Source organism: Peromyscus californicus, unplaced genomic scaffold, assembly GCF_007827085.1.
Source record: "Peromyscus californicus insignis strain IS unplaced genomic scaffold, ASM782708v3 Scaffold_4__1_contigs__length_199733344, whole genome shotgun sequence".
Taxonomy (NCBI): domain Eukaryota; kingdom Metazoa; phylum Chordata; class Mammalia; order Rodentia; family Cricetidae; genus Peromyscus; species Peromyscus californicus.
This window is the reverse complement of record NW_026294562.1, coordinates 44375851-44399314: the sequence shown is the minus strand read 5'-3', so window position 1 is coordinate 44399314 and position 23464 is coordinate 44375851. Positions and strand designations below refer to the sequence as shown.

Genomic DNA, 23464 nt, shown 5'->3' with positions numbered 1-23464 from the left:
CCCCCATCTGAGATGCACAGTGTAGACTATTTCCTATTGAGATACACAAGATCAGAATTCTCAAAAGCATGCTGTATTCCAACAGAGCCAGGACACAAAACCATCTACATACACGCTCACTGGGAGATAACAGAAATAGGCAACTGATTTTCGAGGTTGTTTCCAGGGTCCTATATCCAGGGTAAGACTCTGAAGTATTCTTAGTGAGCTGGTGTATGGATGGGGCCACTCAGAACCAATAACAGGAAAGTATAAATATGTGATACAAAACATCACCAGGTACTTACTCACGATCTTTCATTTGCAGATCTTCCCCCCAAATCAAATACAAAAGATAGTAATTAGGCAACAACCAGACTATCTCAACACAAAATGTAATAGAGTTGGAAATAAGCTAATGATTCATGAGTTTGGATGGTAAGAAAAGAGACCACAGTGGATGAGTGGAGAGATGGAGGGAATGGGGTAGCAGCACACTGTTTCTTAGCATGACTTGTAAATCATGCTCCTCTTCCCACTGAGGTAGTTCAAAGACCCCTGGTGAACGCCTGAGAGAACAGATGGTCCAACTGTGTATACACTATGGTTTCCTATAACACACAATAAAGTTCCATTTACAAATTAGGCACAGTAAGAGTTTTTTTAAGCTAATAATAATAAAATAGAACGCTTAACATATTATAGTAAGTTCTTTAAAATTCATGAATTTTTTACTTTTGAAATTTTCCACTTAATGTATTTAGAGCAAGATTGACCAAGGAATAACTGAGACATCAGAAAGCAAAATCATAGATAAGAGGGGCAGCTACAGGAAGAGCCCACCAAGCTCAGCTCAGAAGGTATCTTTGAAGGCACATGGTATTTGAAATATATAGCCAGGACTGACCGCCACTGGGACATTGGAGCAAGGACCAGGGTGGGAAAGGGCTAAGTGAGAGAACATCCAGTCACCCAGATTTGAATGAATGCAAGGAGGCTGAGCAGGTATGTTCTGGAAAAAACCTGGCAGAAAACTGAGAAGAGCAGGAATCCAGAGCTAGGTCCTGTTGTTTGTTGCTCACAACAGAGAAAAGCAAAAATGCTCTGTGGATAAAAAAGATATCCCAATGATGGGAGCTTTCACAAACAAAATCCAGTGTTCTTGACACTACACTGTGTGAGAATGCCACCCTTTATATTACATGTCTGCATTTAAATATTCTAAACAAGGACCTACTGAGAGCATCCTAAGGAGCACCCTGCTCACTCAAAGAAAACCCCAGGAGCACTCCCAGCAGCAACAGTGCTACAGCTGAGAGCTTATTAGAAATGCTAATCTCTGAGCACATCTCAGATCTACTCAATCAGAACTGAATAGCTCAGCATAACCAAAATGCACTAAAAATGGGAGAAACAGCACTTGCAGGATGGGGTGTGCCCTACCTCCCAACTCAACTGCTTGACCCCTCAACATCATCTTCTACCACACCTGTGATCATTCTGGATCACTGGGCTTCTCAAAATCCATCTAAGATAACTCTCTGGCCCATGACCTTCATTTCAGGTATATATCCCCTCACCTTGTTTAGATCCTTCTTTACTCACCTTCTGTGATGGTTTGAATGAAAATGGCCCCACAGGCTCATAGGAAGTGGCATTATTTTAAAGGATTAGGATTTGCGGCATTGTTAGAGTGGGTGTAACCTTATTAGAGGAAATGTGTCACTGGGGGCGGGCTTTGACGTCTCAAATGCTCAAGCCAGGCCAGTGTCACTCTCTCTTCCTGACAATCTGGATGTAGAAATCCTGCCTTGTCTGTGTGCCCTCATGCTTCCCACCATGATAGTAACAGACTAAATCTCTGAAACAGTAAGCCAGCCCCAATTAAATACTTTCCTTTATAAGAGTTGCCATAGTCACAGTGTCTCTTCACAGCAATAAAATCCTAACTAAGACACTTTCTCTATGAAGATTTCCTTCATCAACCACTTGCAATTGAGTAGTTTTTCTAGATATTCCCCTTCTTTGCCTTTGATTTATTTTCTCCCTTCTCTGATAAATTTGCCTCTTCTTTCCTTCCTTCTTCCCTCCATCCCTCTGTCCCTTTTTTCCTTACTTTCATTCCAACATCTCATGTAGCTCAGGCTGGCCTTAAACTCCTGATCCTCTTGGGTTCACTTCTCAAGAGCTTAAACTGCAGGACTGCACCACATCCCAGCTTCCTTTCCCTATTTCCTATCCTTAGTGCTTACCATCATCTGGCACACTTTTATTTCCTGTCTAATTAACTATAGCAGGCTCCTTGATATACTGAAAAATGTGGATACAATTAATTATATCTCCTCTTACCAGGAGTTGAAACTTATATCTCCATTTCTTAAAGCTTAGATTAACACTCTGACTTGCTTGGACCTATGGGATGTTTGCAAACAAACCACAAAGGGGATGTTTGCAAACAAAACACAAACAGAAATCTGAAAAGGATTTGCACACTAGAGTAGCAATCACTAGACACATGAGAAAAGCCACCCAAGGTTAGCCAGGCCCCCAGATCCACTAAATGCAAAGGAATCTACAACTAACTCACAGTCCCAAAAGAAATAGGGATTGTGATTTTAAGCCAAGGAGCTGTGAGCAATTTATTCTAAAGCAAGAAGATAAACTGCACCTATGAGTATAAAAGGTCCCAAATGCAATGCTTAGTGTACTCTGCTTGGGATGGCCTGCAGCAAAGTGTGGATATTCTAAAACATTTTCAAGGAATGGAGGACAGAATGAAAGCAAAGGGGAAAACTCAAAGCAAAATCAGTGTACGCTGGCAAGAGATGGCCTCCATACTCTAGGGGCTAGAGTGGTCAAAAAAAATCTTTCAAGGTTCAATACTGCCTTTATTTTTTTTTTTTCAGTTTTTGCTTGAACAAAATAAAATTTTGCCTATTGTAATGAAAGAGTATGAGGCACACATTCCCACATGCAATATGTCAACTTAAAACAAAACAAAAAATGTTAAGCCTCACAGTATTTAGCTTGCCTAAGACAGCAAGCCACGTGACCTCTGGAGTATTTTCCACATTATGAAGCACTTATCCCCCACAGACCGGCCCCCCCCTCCGCCATGTTAAGTTACTGCAGTTTTTAGCAGATTGAGAATCGGCAAACCAAATCCCTGAACATTGCTTCAGCTCTGTCTTGCCAAAGAAGAAAAATCTGCTGCTTTGGACTCCATTCAACAGTTGGAGACTCAGGCCATCGCATTTTACATCTAGGATGCTCCCTACTGTGTCTACATCACATAAATCAGGGAATGCAAGATCCCACATGCTGTGAGAGCAGTTCTCCAAGCAGGAAAGCATAGCACCCCCTGGAAAGGGACCGTAAACTGAAGTGGATTCTGCAGCAGAGGGTGTCACAACTCTGACAGCACAGTAAGGTCCCTGGGAAATCACACTCAGGAGCTGTGGGCAAGAAGCAAGACTGTCCTGCCCTCTATTCAATAGTCTTTCTTTTGAGCTGACATGTCATGATATTGCAGAGTGGCCTTGAATTCCCAGGCTCTAGTGACCCTCTGGCCTCAGCCTTCCAAGTAAGTGGCACTACAAGAACAACATTTTTTAAATTAATAAAATTTTTATTTGATAGGGGAAAATAAAAGATAACCTATAACACATTAAATGTTTGCCTTCCCAAAAGGGAAGAGGAAAGCTCTGAACTTCTGAACAGGTTTACCAGTCATTGACAGCTATATTTGAACTCACACTCCAAATCTCAGTATAGTAAGACGGTGGAAAAGCAATGTAGAGCAACTGAGCTCCAGGGTCTCCCAGGATCCTTTCGGGAAGTACGAATCTCCTCTAAACAAGGGAATCACATGACCACATATATGCAAAGACCTACTTATCCGTCTCCTGATTTTCTGGTTTGGGAAGCACATAGTTATTAATGTAGATCACTTAGGACTGGCTCTAAAACCGCAGGGTTCTTGTAGCGATTCTTTCTTGTCCCTCTATGGCACATCTTAGCCTAAATTGTGTACAAGACTAAGAAGAAAAGTATTAAGATTAGGTTTTTGTATTAATCATGATGAAACAGGTTCTACTGCAACAACAAATGACCCAAGAAACCAAGCAGTTGACAGTTGAAATAGCTTATCTCCAGCTCGTGTCATGCCCACTGTGCGCTTGCTCTTCGTGAGACCCCCCTCAAGAACCCAGACTAATGAAGCATCCACCACCTGGAGGTCTGCCAGACACTCAGGCAGATGACCATCACCGGGAGTCACCCACTGACCGTTAACAAAGGGACAGGTGTCACTTCTGTTCACATTTCATTTGCCAACTGAAGTCACTTGTGCACATGGAACTCTAGAAGTCAATGAACTCTCACACCATGGGCAACAATGACTTCGGTGGTCTTTATGACTCTCTGACTTATCCTCTATCCATTTCAGAATACATTTCTGAGGCCATCTTAACTTCTGAGCACCCTTCTAGGTGTCATAGGTCCATTTGAAGATGGACCAGACAAAAACCATGGTTTTAAAGAAATTACTGGCTAGACCAGACCTCTGGAGGATGAGGCAGGAGGGTCACAAGTTCTTCCATGGCTACAGAGTGAGTTCAAGGCCAGCTTGGGCTACTGAATGAGTCCCTATCTCAAAATAAAAAGTACAAAAACATCTGGCACAGCTCAATGATAGTACACTAGCCTAGATGGACAAGGCCTTGGGTTCATTACCTGGCACTACTGTACACACACACACACACACACACAAACAGGGAAGGAAAAATGACAAACAGAAAGAAAGAAAACAAGAAAGATAACCTGCATGTGTGATAAAAATGTCAAATGCCGCCGGGCGGTGGTGGCGCACGCCTTTAATCCCAGCACTCGGGAGGCAAAGCCAGGCGGATCTCTGTGAGTTCGAGGCCAGCCTGGTCTCCAAAGCGAGTTCCAGGAAAGGCGCAAAGCTACACAGAGAAACCCTGTCTCGAAAAACCAAAAAAAAAAAAAAAAAAAAAAAAAAAATGTCAAATGCCAATTAAAAAAAGCAAGGTATGATAACAGTTTAAACACAGGAGGTTTTAGCCACAGATAATTTTATCCATGGAAGTGGCCCTTGCAAGCAGGCAGGATCTGAGCCTCACAGGGTTCAGACACTGAAAATGGACATGGCAGTCCATGTGCAAAGAAGGAAAAAGTAGGGTAAATGACATTTTGAACTCTGAATGGACAGGAGAGGAGGAAGGCATCAACTCTGACTGGGAGAGGAAGAGACAGTTGGTCAGGGTAAGGCTTACAAAAGTCTGAACCAAGTGAGAGTCTTGGCACTGAGATCCATCACATCAGAGGAAGAAATCGCTCTACTCTTCAATCACACATCCCATGGGAAAACTCATTCCCATCTCTCTTTCATGGAACCCAGAAAGTCACTCATCTCTCCTTCTTTCTACCTGAGCCTGAAGGCCTAGTCATTTGAGGCCTTGGATCTGACATCCCTGGGTAGGTCAAATGGGCAGACCCATCTCAGTTGAAAGATTGGCATCTGGCCATGTCACTCAACCAAGAGATTGTTCTTTCTGTAATTAAAGGGAGTTAACTCCAATGAATGTTTGTGCTATTTCTCGTAAGTTTGTTTCCTATCTCCCAGGCTATTTAAGAAGCCACTCCTTATGGTCTAAGCTACAGGGCCAATTTATGTCTGTTTGTTCTGGAGTCTGCAATCTAAACCTCCCTCTTGTGCAGATTTAACTTCAGAGTTTTGGCCCTTCAAAACAACCAATCCTAGTTGGCCCTGCCCTGTGTCTATGGCCATCACAAGATCTCACTGCTTATCTTTTAGTGAACTTCGGGGACCTCAGAATATGCTGGATCTGCTTCTGTTTGCCATTCCACTGTTTCTGCACAAATAGTGGTCTGCCTATGACCCGAAACTGTTTTCTTCTTTCCAGCCTGTTCTTTCTTGGGAAGGTTCTATGCTGGTTTGCACTGTCCCAACAGACACTGCCATTTTCAGGACAATTATCACAGCTAGCAGGCTCTCAGGACTCACTGAGATTCATGGAGAAGCAAGCCTGTTCCTAGGGTGAACTGGGACTTGGCTCTGGTGACTTGGATACTGTCATACTTATTTTGTCACACAATAATGTTCCCAAGAATCAAAAATTAGAAAAAAAAAATGACCCCGAGGACAACGCCAAGGTCGGAAACAGTAAGAGATAAATATTGGGCTATTTCCCAGGAAGCCTGAGTTTTAAAGTCCCATTTCACTGATTTTTACTCCACCCCTTTATCAAACATATTATGCCCTGACCAGCGTTCCTCATGGGCTGGGCTACAGACATTTTTATAAATTTTCTCTAGTGTTCAGATTTATTTTGCACACTATGTCTGTAAATGTTTTAGGATTCAACCAATATAATGACTGTCTTATGGGGTGAGACACCATGCAGCATGCTGTAAAGTGGAGTCATAATTGGGTCCCCCATGAGAGGGAAACCAAGGAATTAAAACTCAACTGTACTAAATCCCCAAAGAGAAGCAAAATAGGGATGGATTAGTCGAAAAGGTCACAGTAATTTTGCCTATATATTATTTTTAGCTATATTTCTAGAGTGGATAAAGAGGTGACTTTGAGATGATATGGAATTTCCAGAGTTTGCCTTTCTTACAAGGCAGAGTAGGCAGGACAAATGGCACAACTATTTCAAGACAAGTGGGAAAGAAATCATTAAAAGCCGAAGACGCTTGTCTTGACCTATCAGATACCACAGCTACTGGGGACTTCAGAACAAAAAAGTATTAGCAGCCATCTCAAGCTCCATCACAGCTTACTCATTAGGTTTGGTCCACTTACACCAGCTGGCCGCTTCCTTGGGTTATTCCATGTGTGATCTCCTCTGCCTGGACCCCACCTCACTGCAGGCAGCCTTGTGGATAGCTCCCTCCTAACACTCGGGTACTTAATTTACCATTTCCTCTTGCTCGAACCTCTCTGGCCAGCTATCCCAAAGATGTTCACTTTTTAAATCTACTAATGCATTTTGCCTTCTAACAGCACCTGCAGGTTACTTTACTTATGTCACAAGAGTTTACAGTTTGCCTCCTCCCAGTCTCATATAAACTTAACATGAACAAGCAGATGTAACAGGGTTATGCCTACTAGAATGGCTGACAAATAGGTACTGGTGAATTGTCCTCACAACCTTATCGATACATGCCATCTATCACACAATTCACTCATACAAGTATACTGTCCTTGTTGGGGGGTTTGTTGTTGTTTGTCAACTTAGACATACCTAGGAAGAAAAAGGAATCTTAATTGAGAAAATGCCTTCGCCAGATTGGCCTGTAAGCAAGTCTGTAGGGCATTTTCTTGGTTAATGGTTGATGTAGAAGTGCCTTGCCTACGGTGGGTAGTGTGGCCCTTCAGCAGGTGGTCCTGAGTTGTACAAGAAAGTGGGCTGAGCAAGCCATAAGAAGCAGTCCAGTAAGCAGTGTTCCTCTATGGCTTCTACTTCAATTCCTGACTCCAGGTTCCAGGTGTGACTTCCCTCAGTGGTAGAGTGTGACCTGAGAGCTGTATTAAAGTCTTCGCTCTCCAAGTTGCTTCTAACCACTGGGTTTTTATCACAGCAGTAGATATGAGACATACACTACCTAGTGGTTTTATCCAGAGATATTGAAAATGAGAATCAATAGTGTCAAATGACTGTAAATCCCATCACTTGGGAGGTAAAGTCAGGAGGATCAGGAGTTCAAGATCATCCTTGTGTTACACAGTGTTTGAGGGCAGTCCGGGATATGTGACCCTCTCTCAGCAAATAGAAAGAGGACACAGCAATCAATTAGAAGACATTTTGATTAGCATTCCTCATCAACTTTTCCCTGCTGCTTCAACAGATTTGTAAATGTGAATTTTGCATAAACAGAATAGTATGATTGACTCATTTAACATAGCATTTTCAAGGTTCCTGTAACAAATCCTACGTAGTCTACAATTTTTTTCTTAGAAAGCATTGAAATTTACTCTCAACCCCAACACACAAGTGCACATGTACACACACACACACACACACATGAGAGAGAGTTTAGTGAAGCTAGAACAGTCCCAGTGATGAAGGATGAAAGATAGAAATTGACTGGGTAGTTTAGATTAAGAAGACACCAAAACTCACTTCTTACAAAGCCTTAGAAAATGGCCATGTAGCTCTGTTAATTCCATCCAATTTTCTTAGTCCTTACTCAAAAAAGTGTAACTTTTTCTTCTTTTCCATCTTTCTTTCAGATACTGATCACTAGCAAGGCATGTTTTCTCTAGCCCTTCAGGCTTTCTTCCTTTCTGGGAAGCCATCCCCCTGCACTACATAGGCACTCCCTGCAGCATGGCTGCCTGCTGACCTCCACTGCTGAACAGGCCAGCTCAGCTCAAAAGCCAGGAATGGCTTCCTCTCTTCTTCCTCTCCAGATCCCACTCCCGATCCCCCTCAACACACACTCTACAACTGCCAAAGTTTACAGCTTGCCTGCCCTGCTGTTTTCTCCCAAACTCTAATAAAAATCGCTCTTGAGCTTCCCCTGAGTCCATTTTTAAATTCTCTTATTAACGAGACTAAACCCAAAGAGGGGACCTTAATTTCCTCAGCAATGCATGGTGCCCGAAGAAGGGCCTCCTTAAACCTTCCAGTAACACCAGCATAAGCAGTCAGTACCCTTCTAATTTTGCAGCTATGGATAGTTGCCTACAATGTTAAAGGCTCTGGGATTAGCTCCCCCTCCCTACACTCTAAGTAGTGTGCATGACCAAGCTTTATTTTGGTTGAGAAACTTCAATTAGAGAAAACAAGACACAAGCCTGGGAACATCAATATGGAGAGAATGTTATATTTTCACAGCTGTACCAGTGTCTCAGTATAGAAAACCAAATCTTTTATGTACGAATATTATTACAAAAAAAAAATCAGCCCCACCATTAAGTTTTTCCTTAAAGAGCTTTGAAACTGATGATTATCACCACCCTCACCACTAAAACACACACACACACACACACACACACACACACACACACACACACATACACACACACTGAGAGAAAGAAAGAAAGAAGGGCGAGTGTGTGTGTGTGTGTGTGTGTGTGTGTGTGAGAGAGAGAGAGAGAGAGAGAGAGAGAGAGAGAGAGAGAGAGAGAGAGAGAGAGAGAGAGAGACTGGAACACTGGGAAAATCATGGAAAGACTTGCTTTAATAAAACTGAGTTTCGATGCTGGCATTGTATCCAAAATATAATTTTCCCAATAGAGAATTAACTACTCAGACAATGCACAGAAAATTACACTAGGAACTTAATGCTTCCTTTGTAATTCTAACTCTAAATTAACATACAGATTAACATACAAATGCAAACAAGATTAACTTATTGTATAGCACAATCTTAGAATGCTATATATTACAGATCTTTTTTGACTCATAAGAATGATGACTGGATGCTCACATCATTGTGTGGCATTCCTCTCTCACACCTTGTTTTGATGTCAGCATATTACCCATCTGACATGAAAAAAAATGGTTCTACATTATAAAAAGGACACTCTATAAATAAATTTAAAATCCATATCCTCCAGGCAGTAAGACTCAGAACAAGAATACATAAAGCAACATGTTCAGAACGCTGCTTCACTATGCTACATAAAATATGCATATAAAGGTCGGGCTATGTGACATGTGAATAAATTATAATTCAGAGATAGAAAGCAGATTATCTAACTACCTAAGCTGAAGGAACTTATATATGACGTAGTACATATCATTTAAAAATCATCCTTCAAGGCAGGTGTGGTAGAGTACACCTGACCCGTAATCCCAACACTTGGGAGGCAGACACAGGAGGATCACTATGAGTTTGAGGCCAGCCTGGGCACCATAAACGAAAAGCCAGCCATCTTGGACACCACTGTGAGTCCCTGTCCCTCAAAACCAAATTTTATATAGCTATTGCCTCCAAACTGAACCAGCACTTTCTGAAGGGAGGAACATGGCTCATAAGAAACTAATGAAACACACTAGGCTCAGGAAACTCACAAGAGTTACAAGATTCACAAAGCCTTCCCCAAGCAATCCGCAGTCAGAGACAGGATGGTTTAGTGGGCCTGTCTGCAAATTGTACAGGGAGCTTCAGGGATACAGTTTTCTTGAGTGGTCACCCATGCTAGGATGGGCTTTTTGGTGATGCGGCTGCCTCTGAGTCATCCACACTGCTGCAAACAACCCTCACTCAAGCTCCCATAAGTAACTCCAGTAAGCACACCAGTTCAATAAAACAGACTGAAATAGAATAGTTTCTTTGGTTCGTCATGTGTGCCCTACCTAGGGTGAAGAGACATCTGTTCATGTCTCCTCAGAAAAAGTCATAACACCAAAAGAAAAAAGAAATCAACTTGAAGTATTATTTCTGCTTTTACAATTTCTGTGTACACTGTTTCTTTTATATTGAGTGCTCAATGCAATCCTCAGTTTTTAAGTCAAATAAGAAAAAAAAAATCACATTGGGGGTTGAAAGCAATCACCTGCCTGTCTGTCTTTATCCCTTAAGTTGGTACAGGACTTGCACTGCAAATAATAGCACACAGTAGTGGAAGGCAGAGATAATGCCTGCAGTTACCCAAGGAGAATTGAAATGGGAGGCTAACTTCACGTTTACCAGCCCGGTGGGTAAACCAGCACAAATCACTTCAATCATCATCTTACCCACACTGATAACCCTTTCCAGCATCTCAGCCTCCATTTATTGACCCTTTCCAAGCCACCAGCTCTCAGCGGTTCTCTCTCCATCCACCTGTGTCCCACCTTGGACCTTATCATCAAACAGAACTGCTATAGGGAGCAGCTTAAAAAAGCCTCTGGGTTAGGGCATAGTGGCTCATGTCTATGACTCCATCGCTAGGGAGGCAGAAGCAGGAGGATTACTCCAAGCTCCAGGCCAGCCAGGATAGATAGAGACCCTGTTTCAAATAAACAACAAAATCCCTCTGGAATGGCTCTAATCATTAGCTTATTGAACTAGCCATCCATTTATTTTTTTCATTTCCAGCCCTACACCCACCCTATTCCTTTGTCCTTATCAGTTACCTCTCCATCTAGACACTGTTCAATCATTTCAAAACAGTATTCCTGTGTTCAGGAACCACTGCTCCCCAGATCCCACACAGTCCTTTCTGCCTTCCTTCTCACATGGTAAATTCTACCTCTCTGATATGAGGAACAAAATGATGCAAAACCAATCAATGGTTCATTTTCTTTTACTCATCTGTTTAATCAATACCTACTGAGCAATAAGTACAAGCAGCAAAAAAAAAAAAAAAAAAAAAAAATGTTCCTATTTGGAAATTCATTTTACAGTGATCTATCTTTTTTTTTATGAGTTTCCTAATAATATTTCAAACACTGGTGCGTCCATCCATGGATCCTCACAGCAATCCTGTGAGGAGGAATAATGTTATTGTCTCCTTTCACACAGGAGGAAACTGAGGCACAGAAAGCTTAAGGTGATTGCCTAGAGTCCCCCAGCTTAGAAGTAATGGCATTAGGGCTCACAGATCTTCCATCCTGGATCTACACCCTGACTACAGCATCTTGATGAGGAAAAGAGGGAGAGGACAGGCACACAGGAAAGCCAGTAGAAGCAGATGTACAGGTCATGGCTTTGTACTTGCTTTGCGTGGTCTCACAACCCAACCCCCCCATGCTGTACAGCAGAGCACTTGCTAAGAACTCTGGAGACCCCATTCCTACTCACTCTCACCCTGCTGGATTCTCCTGATAGCACACTTCACTGCTGCAGATCTGGGTGGACACATCCTTTCCTTCGGGACCTTTTCAACTGCACCTTCCTGCTCTGCTTTCCCCATCATCCACAGCCTTGCTCCTTTGCTGACTAAATGCGGATATTCCTCCATCTTTGATTCACAGTCCCCTCTCTCTAGCCATGTGCCATCCCTTGGCAGTTCATTTCCGCAGTGCGCTTCCGACAAACTTCCACAGTTCGTGTGGAGGTGGACGAGGGGTTAAGTCCACCTGCAGGGATCTTTCCTTCTTGCCTGAGCTAAATCCTCTCCCACTCATAGGAAATTTCACTGCACCGGCCCTTCTATCTGATGCAGATGATCTCGATTGTATGTAGAATCTGAAGGGATGAAAGCCAGCTTATCAGAAACACAGTAGAATGGTAGGTACCACGGATAAGAAGGAAGAGGAAATGATACGCATAAGTCAAAAAGAGCAGCGTCGTACAGCATGAAACACTTAGCGATTTGATGCACAACAGGAATACTATACTAAAGGAATAATACGGTATTATTTAAAAAAAAACTGGCAGTTAAAAGGCTAGGTTTTAGGTACTAGTTAATAAATAGGCTGAAGAAGACTCGGTGAGTAAAAGTATGTATGGCTCTTGCAGATACCCCAAGTTCAGTTCCCAGCACCCACCCTAGGCAGCTGTCAACATCTGTAACTTCAGAGCCAGATGAACTTGATGCCTCTGCCTCCTGCAGGCACCTGTATTCACATGCAAATACACCCACACAGGCACACACAGACAAGAAAATTTTAAAAAGAAAATAGTTTTAATAAACAAATTAAAGGGCTCCAGAGAGATATGAAGAATGACAGATTTTCTTGCTTCTCTTTAATACCTTTCTTTATGTGTGTATACGTCTACATATGTAGAGAGATATACACATACATACCCATATGCCAAAACATGACGCTGTGCACCTTAAAACATGAGCTAAACAAAATTCTTTAAAACTAAGGCTTAATCTCTATTTCTCTCTTTAAAAATGCTCCCGCAGACTGTCCAAATGGTACAAATGAGTCCACATTCTCCAGGCCCCGAGGCTGTAATTGCAGCTGTCCTGACATTCTCCCTCTCTCTCAAACCGCACTTCCACTTCGTCACCAAAATCTACTGAATAGACTTCCATAGGAACTTCCAAATCTTTCCAATTTCATTATTAATAATAACCTCTATTATTCTCTGCTTCCTCCAGTTCATTATGAATACTCCCCAGGCATTACTGCACCATACTAACTGGGCAGGTCTCCACTGCTCCACCAAATGCTAATTGTAAGTAAAAATCCCTAGTCCCAGAAAATATCTCACAGTCTCACAACCTGGGGAGACTTCCATGTTTGCTCAAGCAACATGTTGTGCTTTATTCACTCCTCACAGAACTTCAGTATAACAAATCCTCCCTGGTAATGTTGGAACTAACTTAGGCATCCATGGCCTTATATAATCATATCAGTAGTGGGGTCATTCCCTGTCCCACATCTGTTTTCTCTTATTCTAGTAATAGAATTTCATTTTCCTTTAGGGAACTGCCCCTCCCCAAGTGTTGGACTGCCTAGCAGAGATCAACATTTCACTCACTTCAAAGCTAGATATGTGGCCCAAGATGACCCGCCCATGAACCTCTATCCCCTTAGACAAATTACTGGCCCAAATGTGGGGGACATGACTCCATTCAATGATCAGAACACCTTTTGGGGGTTTAATGCCACTGCCAGGTAAGAGAAGTACTACGACTCACGTGAGTTTTGAGGCTTTGTAAAAAACATTTGCCTGAGAACGAAGCTCACACGTGGAAATGAGGCCATCACAGACATTACCATCACCTCTGGCTTTTGAGCTAGACAAGCCTACAATCACTCTCTAAAAAACAAAATAACTTGGCTGTAGATGTTCAGAATTCACCGTTCTTCACATAAGAAGGTACACAAATGCGTAAGAGTTGACTATGAGGCACACATGCCGACTGCCTTAGATACACCTCTGTCTGAATTGTGAACACTCCTAGGATCAAACTCATTAATATTTCTGTAATAGAACAAAGAAATGCTGAAGTTAATGAAGTTAGTTTAGGTGAGAACACACGTTGTTATAAAAAAAAGTATAGACCACATAAATTATGTAAAAAAATTTTACCTGCTGTTTTCAGAACTGTGAATATAGATCTGTCTCAACCAATAAAATCCCTTTATGCTGGGCAGTGGTGGCGCATGCCTTTAATCCCAGTACTCAGGAGGCAGAGCCAGGTGGATCTCTGTGAGTTCGAGGCCAGCCTGGCCTACAGAGTGAGATCCAGGACAGACACCAAAACTACTCAGAGAAATCCTGTCTCAAAAAAAAAATCCCTTTGTGTCTTCATCTGCTTGCATATTTGTGTATTTAAGTGACAGTGGTTGGGTTTCAGACACCTGTACCTAAAAATTCTCCCCCTGCATTCTTTACAGGCCTCCAGTTTTTCAAGTTTTACTTCTCCACTATTTTTTTTATACATTCACAGTGGGGTTAAATTAAAAAGATGTTATTTTGATTATTGAAATAAAAAGTCTTGCATAATTGGTAAACACCAGGCCTATCCAGCCAGGAGACTGTAAGGCTTAGTTGGCTAATGAGTTGCCTCAAGCTCAAACTGTGTTCATGGCTCTTGGGCAAAAGCTTAGATAGCCCTCGGTCTCCTCTTGGGCAAAAGCAGGTACAATGCTGTCTCCTCTGCCTTTTGTCCCTCATGACATCCCACAGGGGAACCACAGAAGGCTGGAAAATCACAACGGCTCCACTCCACAAGACCCCAGTTACCACGATGTTCACTCATTTTTTTTCTTGAGCAGCTCCTGTCACTCTCCAGGGTCCTTACAGAACACAAAATGATCTTGGGGCACTATTTTAGCCAAATACTCATCTTCACTGTTAGTAGTCCTTTTTTTAACAGCAATCCCCCTAACCAGACTGAACAGGGGTGCCCTATTTTAAAAACAAGGAACAGAGGGCCAGGTCAGTAAACAAAAGGAAAGACCACACACACACACACACACACACACACACACACTCCTACTCTTGTTTTCTTTCTGCTCTCATTTTTCTCCCAGGATTCATTCAATCAACACGTTTACTGATATTAATTGCTCTCTCTGGTACTCTCAGATGTAGAGCTGTGCTCTGCAGAAACTAACGAGAGCACCACTCAAGTAATTTCACCCTTAACTGTTTAATGTTTATTTTTTATAAAACCAAAAATGGACCACCATATAAACACCTTTGCATATTTGTATCTTTTGAGCATGCATGAATGTCTATAGGTATTCAGGAAGCCAAAGCCAGCTTGTCATAGAACCAACCTTGAATGAGCTGAGCAATGTGGTCTCAAGGAAAAACACTACCTGGAGACACTTCAGCCTTGGGAAGAAGCCAGGCTCTACTTCACAGAACTTGAACGAATAACACAAATACCCCTCCCATCCCAAGGGGTGTTTCTGGGTCAGGACTCCCTTTCTCTGGACATTTTCCCAGCATACTATCCTGCTTCTCTGGCTGACCTTTCAAGTTAAAACCTCTGGAAAGAAGCCCATGAAAGATTGTGATAAGGCAAATTCAACAGCTTTGGGGCTCACAAAAATGCTTTTCAAACGTTAAACAGAACCCCAAAGGCCTCATATAAGCCATTCTTTGTCTATGAGGTTAATACAACAGCCCTACACACATACTCCATCATCATCAGGCCATGGGCTTTCTGGTTCAGTCTCATCATGAGAAATATGCATGTGAGAGCAGCTAGCCAAGGCAGGGATGAGTTCTTGGGTGTGAAGAGCTATCCTGTGCAAGGCTAGATGTATCACATAGGGATCAAATGGGATTAACCATTCACTTACTCTCCTGTTTACAAAATGCCTACAGATTTACTACGGTTACTCAGTCCACTTGCATACAACCTATCAGGCTAGCCACATCCCCTACTTCTATGCTATCCAGGAATACCCAGAACTCACTCTTCAACATTCATCAGCACTTAAGAATCCTATTATTCTCAGGTCAAAATTAATCAGGAAGTCAGGCAGCAGCATCTTTGAATAAGGTTCTTCCCACTCAAGATCTTTTCATGCTTATCTGGAAAATTATTCTGACTTTAGTTGTACAAATAACATTCAGTTTTAACACTTAAATTTAAATATGATTTAACATAATATGCTAAGGTAAAATGCTTTATAATATAATTACTCTTCACATATTTTCAGTCTCAGAAAGCATCTCACATAGCCCAGACTGGCCTCAAATTCACTACATAGCTAAGGATGACCTTGAACTCCCAATCCATGCACCGCCGTGCCCAATTTATGTGGTGCTAAGGACTGAATTCAGCTCTTTGTACAATACTACCAACTGAGCTACATCCCTAGCCCTCACTCTTCCCATACTGTCCTTTCCTTCCTAACATCTCAAGCAAGCTTAGCAGCAAAGACAAATGAGGGAGGATGTTGCCATCCAGGGTAATCAGCTCTCATTGTTTAAGCTCAACATAAAACTGTTTTTAAACTGTCTTAAATGGTTAGTTGAAATAGAAAATCATTCACCCTGTGTACAAAACTCACCTAACTAAGCCATGAAAAATTCACCTACCTGACATCTACATTTTGTATCTTCCATTAACAAAAAAAAAAAAAAAAAAAGTCCTCAACACATCTAAATAACATTTAGGTCTCACTTATTTCAACCTTCCTCCTCTGATTCAAATTCAAGAAACCTTTTACCTCAGGCCTGTGTGCTGAGCAGTGCATAGTTAAACAACTCTGCTACCTCAAGGTTTATCATTTTACAGATGGAGGCACAAGCATGCTGTTAAGGTCAGTGACTTTCTCACTTGTACAGCCTCGCTAGTGGCCTCCACAGTCGCCCATATGTCCCTGGGGGAGCCCCATGTAAAGCAAATCCCAGGATAGCTTCCATTTGGCTTTCCCCTTATGGAGGCTTGCCTAAAACGTGACAGGGCTGGTGGTGAGGAAGACTGCTATCGGTAATCTCCAGCTTGGAATCAATGATTCTAGGCAATTCATAGAAGGATAAATACAGCAACTGCACATTGCAAACCATCTGTTCACAAGAGGTCTTCTCCCTGGATTCAAATAACCAGAAATTCATTCCTCTCTATACAGACCTAGTCTACCAACAATTAACAGTATGTATCTGACCTTATTCCATCACCAATTCCCTAACCAGGAGACTGTTAACTCAAAGACTTGAGGACACAATTAGTGACAGTTAGTGACAGAGGACAAAGGCTTCTTCTTCCCCAAGCAGGCCAACAGCCATGCATATCTCCTACCCTTAGGCATCCCAATAGGGTCTGATAGTTCTAGATACTTCAGGGGCTCCTAGTCTGAGCTCAGCTTGCCAGCTCCAGGCTTCCCACAGCTGACCTAGCAAGCAAAACTTGATATATGCTGACATAATAACAAACTACTAGCAACGATTATGGCTAGGCATCACTTCAGAATTTGAACATAAACCATTCATAAAATGGAAGCATTTCAGGAAAAACACAGAAAGCACAATGCTATCTCCATAACCAGAGGCGAGACAGCACTCATTACTGCTCCCTTCTAGGGGTCCTTTTTGCTTGTGTGATTGCTTCTCCCATTACTCTCAACGTCCTATCTTCCCTGAACAGAAAAGAGACCCACCTTCACTTTCCTGCAGGAATCTCCAGGACAGAAATCTTACCTTTAAATGCTAACATGCTGCACAAAACACTGCATTGATATTCTAAGTAGACAGTCAACACTGTAGCTTTACTGTGGTAAAAACTGACTACTGGCCTAGAATATCATATGGAATATATACACAGACATGCTACCAGGATCATAAATGACTTCAGAAATAATAAACAAGTTCTTATGACACACAAGATAACACCCTGGGCCCCCAACACAAAACATGAAAACATTCCAGAGACACTGGCAAATTATTTACTGCCCTAAGCTGAGCCACAGCTGGTTTATTGCTGGAAAGAAAGAAAAACAAAAGGATGCCTAAAGTGTTAAAAGGTCAGCATAGTAAAGGATGAATACGAAATACATTCTGCCTTTACAGTGCCATGATCTTGCACACAGGAATTCAATTTACCTCGCCTAAGCCAAAAGCTTACGCTCCTTTGATTTGCACGAGAATGTTTTACACTGTACAATAGCAGATCTCTTTACACTAGTTATTACATCAATTCAGGGATCCTCTGCAATAACCCCAGGGAGAGCTGTATTTCCACAATGGGGTTGTAAAAACCACAGTAAATAGTGTTTCATGTTATGTATGTATAAACTTTTGTAGTACTACTTTTGACACGGAAAGGCTCTTCATTATAAAGACATTTGTAAAATGTCAGGAGAGGTTATAGGACACTGACGTGTTTGCTTGTTCAAATTGGATGAGCTAACTGTGTTCCCCTCTCACTCAAGGCCATTGGATTCTGCAATCTAAGCTCTATTCCGAGTCCAGGAGGACAGAAGTGTCTCTCTAGCCTTGCAAGTTAAGGAGCCTCCTGGTATCAACAAGTCCAGGTCCTTCTAAAGGAAGCATTAGTGAGCAGTGACTGGCTATTTGCTTCCAGTCTACTGAGCTACCCAACTAGATCTCAGGGAAATGAGGATTTTACTCTTCTCTTCTGCACACTAGGTGGAAGGATTCTCTAAACGGCAAGATCCACAGAGGAGCCATCCTGGACCAGAGTCTTAGGTCCCCATCATGGCTGCGCAGGTTGGGGTCAGTCTCCTGTCCCAGTGTCCTGATCTGCTGTGTGTCAACTGGGCACCACGGTTGTTTTTGAAATTAAGAAAGAAGTATGGTTTTGAGAACTCAGCCTCCCAAATACGGCTGGCATAGACGATGCTGAATGTTGGCTGAACTGAAAGCGTCTCCTGAAAGATTAGAGATGTGTTCTTTATATCTTTTATTTAGCCTTCCTGTTCGGCACTACTGAAGTATATTCGGTGCTCAACTGTAAGCTTTGGTTAAAAGACCTGAATGGACTCCGTGTTTCTTTCACAGAAGAGGTCACTAGAACCCCAATAGGCAATTCTCCTGCAGGTGACAGGCATTCAGGCAACAAAATCTGGCTGGGTGCTCTAACTTCTTTAGGAAACCGAGGGAAGGGGTGGGGACATAAACCATGCCCCTTGTCCTGGTCGCAGTCCTCCACCTAACTGGCTTCTCTGGAATACATCCTCCCTCCCTCCGGAGGGTAAAGAGCAAGACCTCTCCCTCCTGTCCTCTGAACGCTCAAGGCTGCTTCCCAGCTTATTTCTAGAAGCAGGCAAAGGAGCTCTTTCCCCCAGAGCAGGGTGGGGGCTGCCACGCCATCCTAGGCACGGAGTTCAAAGAAAATGGTCCCCGAAACCATCTGTGCCCTCTTGCTTCAGCAGCACCAATGGTCACTTTCCTGTCCCATGGCCTTGAAAACACCGTGTGAACACTCCAAAACGCCCCCGTGGCCTCGAGTAGGAACCTTAGGTTTACACTCAACCCCAGTCATGTCAGAGTCACGACAGGGCTCCCTCCTTGGATCAGTCTCAAGGAAGTTGTGAGGTCCTTAGGAGGGACGCTTACAGAGCCCTCTCCAGTCCGGTTTCTGTTAGGGACATGGGAAAGAAGACGAAATCCAGGGCATTTAGGCCCAGAATACAAACCAGTAGCGCTGCCCAGGGTCCCATAAAAATGTATTGGCATTTCTCTCAGCATGACAAATCGAACGAAAACCCACCAAAGGAACTTCATCAAAACATTGTTACAACACGCTGCAACAGGGTACCTCAAGTTCCACCCCTATAGAAGATTCCCAAGTTCCCTGAGGGGAATCCGTCCAGTGGCTTTTAAGGTCTCCCAGGTCCCTCCCCACCCAGCTCCGGGGGCCCACACTTGGATCCCAGCCAGGCGAACCAGCAGCCAGGACCCTTCTAAATTCGTGCTTCCCTCCTGGTGTCCCGCCCCCTTCCTCTCTCCTCCCACCCCAGCTCCAGTTGAGGCGCTCCAGGCTTCCGAGAGCCGAGCAGTTCTGTAGCCCAAGAGGTTAATCCAGGCTTTCCCCTCCCAGTTGGGTCCAGCCGCCGTTCTCACTCTTTGGCCTCCCAAAGGTCTCTGTACCTTCCCCGCCACGATTACTTGCAGGGGTGTGTTTTCTCAAGCTAGTAGCGCTCCCCGGCTATCCAAAGGTCCAAGACGAGTCTGAGCCAGTGCTCAGGCACTCCAGATTTTCCAAAGACCCTACCTGTCCCGCACTGCTTGTAAAAACAAATTAAACAAGGATCCCAGCAACTTCGGGATGTGTGTGTGACTGTGCAAGGAACGCGCCAGCGAGAGCATCGCCACAGAGTTCGGGCTGCAGCTGCAGAAGTACATCTGGAAAAAGGGGGAGGGGTCCAAGCAGAGGGGACCAGAAGCCCCCAACAGCTAGTTTCTAGGTGCAGTGCCTGAGCCACCTACCTGTCCTACGTTGATGAATCCGTACTTGCTGGCTATGCGGTCGGCCTCAGCGAAGCCGCCGGCGATCTTCACTGCCCAGTGGTTGGTGTAGACACGCGTCCGGCACACTGGGAGCAGGCAGCTGGCGAGCAGCACCAGCACGCACAGCAGGTCCCGCCGTCCCGGGAAGCAGCAGCGGTTCCTCCAGCCCCAGCCCATGGTCCCCGCACCTCGCCGCCTTCTCTAGCCCTGACGCTGGCTTGCGCGCTAAGCGGCGCGCACAACTAACTTCTCCGGCCTGGGCCGGCGGGGCGCGCAGCCGGGAGCGGTCGGTAGGAGGCAGAGAGCCCGGGAGAGGAATGGAGCGGCGAGCCCCTTGCAGGCTCCTAGACCATCCCTGGGACAGCGGGGACCCGGGCTACAGGCTCTGGGCCGGCGGGGCGGTGGGCGAGCACTCCCCGGCTGGCACAGGAGGCGGTGGAGTGGGACTGGCGCCTCCGCCGAGGACTCTCCCAGCTCTGCTCCTGCACTCTTCGGCAACCTCTCGCTCCCCTCGGGGCCCCGGAGCGCTGCAGAGACGACCGGTCGGAGCTCAGACAACGGCCGGGCGCCCCCTCTACTTGCTCGCTCGCCCGCTCGCTGCACTCCCTCCGGCTCTGAGCAGCGCGCGGGGACTGTGAGTGGCGACGGCAGCGGCGCCCGCTCCGCTTAAATGACTCCCCCACCCCCGAGCACCCCTCCTTTCCCTCGCCTCCCTCCTCCACTCCTCCGCCCTCATGAGCCCGGCTCAGCCAGGCGCCACCCAGGTCCTAGTGCCTCCGGGTTCTCCCGGTTGTAACCTCCAGGGTGGCGGGGCAGCCAAGGCTCGTCTCTCCAAAGGGTTGAGAGGAGAGCACCGCTAGGGTCTTGGTTTCTATCCTTTCTCTCCGCCAGGATGAATTTGAATTAATTTGCCACTACTATGGAAAGTCTAAGATTTACACGATGATGAGAGTGAAGCATGGTAAAGATTCATTCATCCCGGCTCTAAACATCCTGGACTAACTAAGCGTTGTAAGGTCACTGGTGTCTCAATTGCGGAACAAATAACTCGAGATTTTCACTCGGCTAATTCTTTATGCTTTTCAGCAACTGTTTATTTTGCACATTCTGCTCCCGAGAGAAGCTGCCACACAGGACAGTTAAGTCGCATCCACTCTTACAAAAGCCAAAGCTAAGTCTGTCGCCTGCTGACTTTAGAGATCAGCCCTTCTGATACTCAGAAGCAGCGTCACAGGAGAGAGAAATCTCTTGCCTGGAATGAGAAAAGATAGTTCTATGAATATCTGGAATACTAGAGGATGCGCAAGTGTGGGTTCCAAGGAAGGGGCCATTCCTTGGTTGGGTTGCTTGGCCTAGGGCTTCATTTTCCTCATCAAGGGGGAGTTTTCCAACTTCCCTTGGGAACAACGAAGGGTGGTAATATAAAAAGGACCACAGAGAAAGTTAGATGAAATACCATGTCTGTGTTAAAGCACAGTGACTTCAGATACAGCAGGGAACCCAGATGGCCCTCTTCAAGCTTCTCCCACCTCCTTGTCTTTCTGCAGGGGAGGGGCCAATGGGTGACTTATTGTAAAAAGAAAAACTAGCCCTTATGAAATGGTTCACCTAGCCTTAAAAGGAGCAGCTGTCCTGAATCATCTCCCTTTCCCCTTTTCTTCCATTCCTTGTCTTTCTGCCTAAACACTAGTTGATGCAACTCATCACAGGATGATTTAATTATCTGAAGCATACCCGAAAGCTTAATTCTACTGACTCCTTGGAGCATACATTTTATGACATTTTTGCCTATTGTGTAAATATGCTATATTTTTTAACCTTTCAAACAAACTCAAAATAACAATATCCCTGTTACAGGTCAAGAGGTAGATGAGAAAAATGGATATCTTTCTCAGAAGGACATGTATTCTGTTGATTGTTTTTTTTTTTTTTTTTGGCCGGTTTAATACATTTGCATGAGGACCTGGTATGGCTCCTATCAGACTGTGCTGAACATTGTGGGGAAGGGAGGACACAAAATATTGGTGGAATTTAGGCTCAGAATTCTCTAGAATAAATGTGGCTCATTGTTACTCCCATTATCTTTGTAAAGGGAGAAACATAGGCACCATGTTTGGCTTTAGAATGTTGGTATAGTCTGGCTACTGGCCAGTCCCTTTGGACACAGCTCTTATCTCCCACACCATGGAGGCCAGAGTAAGGCGGCAGGGAGGGACCCAGGAAGAGAGACTGATCTGTTAACTACCATCCTGACCTTCTGCATCCATGCTGCTGAAAGCTGCTGAGTTCCAGACAGAACAAGAGGAGTTCACTGAAGATCTAAATCTCAGCACCTCTATAAGGGAGAGAATTGGGTGGATTCGGTCTCTGTGGGGCAAAAGAGCTTGTCGGACCTTAATCGGCAGGAGGGTGGTCACAGACCAAAGTACTTTGAGAGTCAAGTTTGAAGCATGTCCTGGAGATTTCTCTCTAAGATTCAACAGCACACACACACACACACACACACACACACACACACACACACACAAAAAAAAAAAAAAAAAAAAAAAAAAAAAAAAAAAAGCACCACACTTCTCTTGAAAGTCATGCTGCCTCTGGGCTTCAACTTGTGAGTGAAATGAAGAAGAATGCCTGAGTGTACTGGGGGCTAAGTATTGCTTCCCTAGGATGACAAAATTGCTCGTTAATAATCTTCCTTTGATGTATTTACCTTTCTCTATTCACTAAGACTCTTGCATTCTGTATGTGTGTCCTGCTTAGCATACCCAAATATAACAAAGGTAGGAATTGGGGGATATCACTTAGTTAGCCAATTCTTGGACTGAGGTTTAGTTTCTTAAAGGGCATATTTTTCCTCTTTGATATAAGTGTATTTAAAAGAGAAAACCCGGCTGGTGAGATGGCATTTACCACCACACCCAGGGACCGGAGTTCAATCCCCAGGGCCTACGTGGTGAAAGGAGAGAACTCCACTCCAGCACAGTATCCTCTGACCTTCACAGGACTCACACACACACACACACACACACACACACACACGACAAATAATATATATATAATATATATATATGTATATATATGATCCTGTCTTTTGATAAAGACACTTCCACTTGCTTTAGAGTCTTCATTAGCTCTTTCGCATCCTTGAATGGGGTCTCCCTTG

The 23464-nt window shown here is 44.0% G+C and overlaps 1 protein-coding gene and 1 non-coding gene across 2 annotated transcripts in view; one reads left to right on the top strand and one right to left on the bottom strand.

The window, feature by feature from the left end:
• Positions 1-21042, bottom strand: part of Pcsk5 (proprotein convertase subtilisin/kexin type 5) — a 456194-nt gene extending 435152 nt beyond the window's left edge. The window contains 1 exon segment of the mRNA XM_052762773.1: positions 20281-21042. Coding sequence (XP_052618733.1) covers positions 20281-20478 — 198 coding nt within the window. The 5' untranslated portion in view covers positions 20479-21042.
• Positions 9427-9527, top strand: LOC128095859 (small nucleolar RNA U13). The gene has a single exon (XR_008213454.1). It is a non-coding gene; the product is annotated as a small nucleolar RNA U13 (small nucleolar RNA).
• Positions 21043-23464: the final 2422 nt, after the last annotated feature.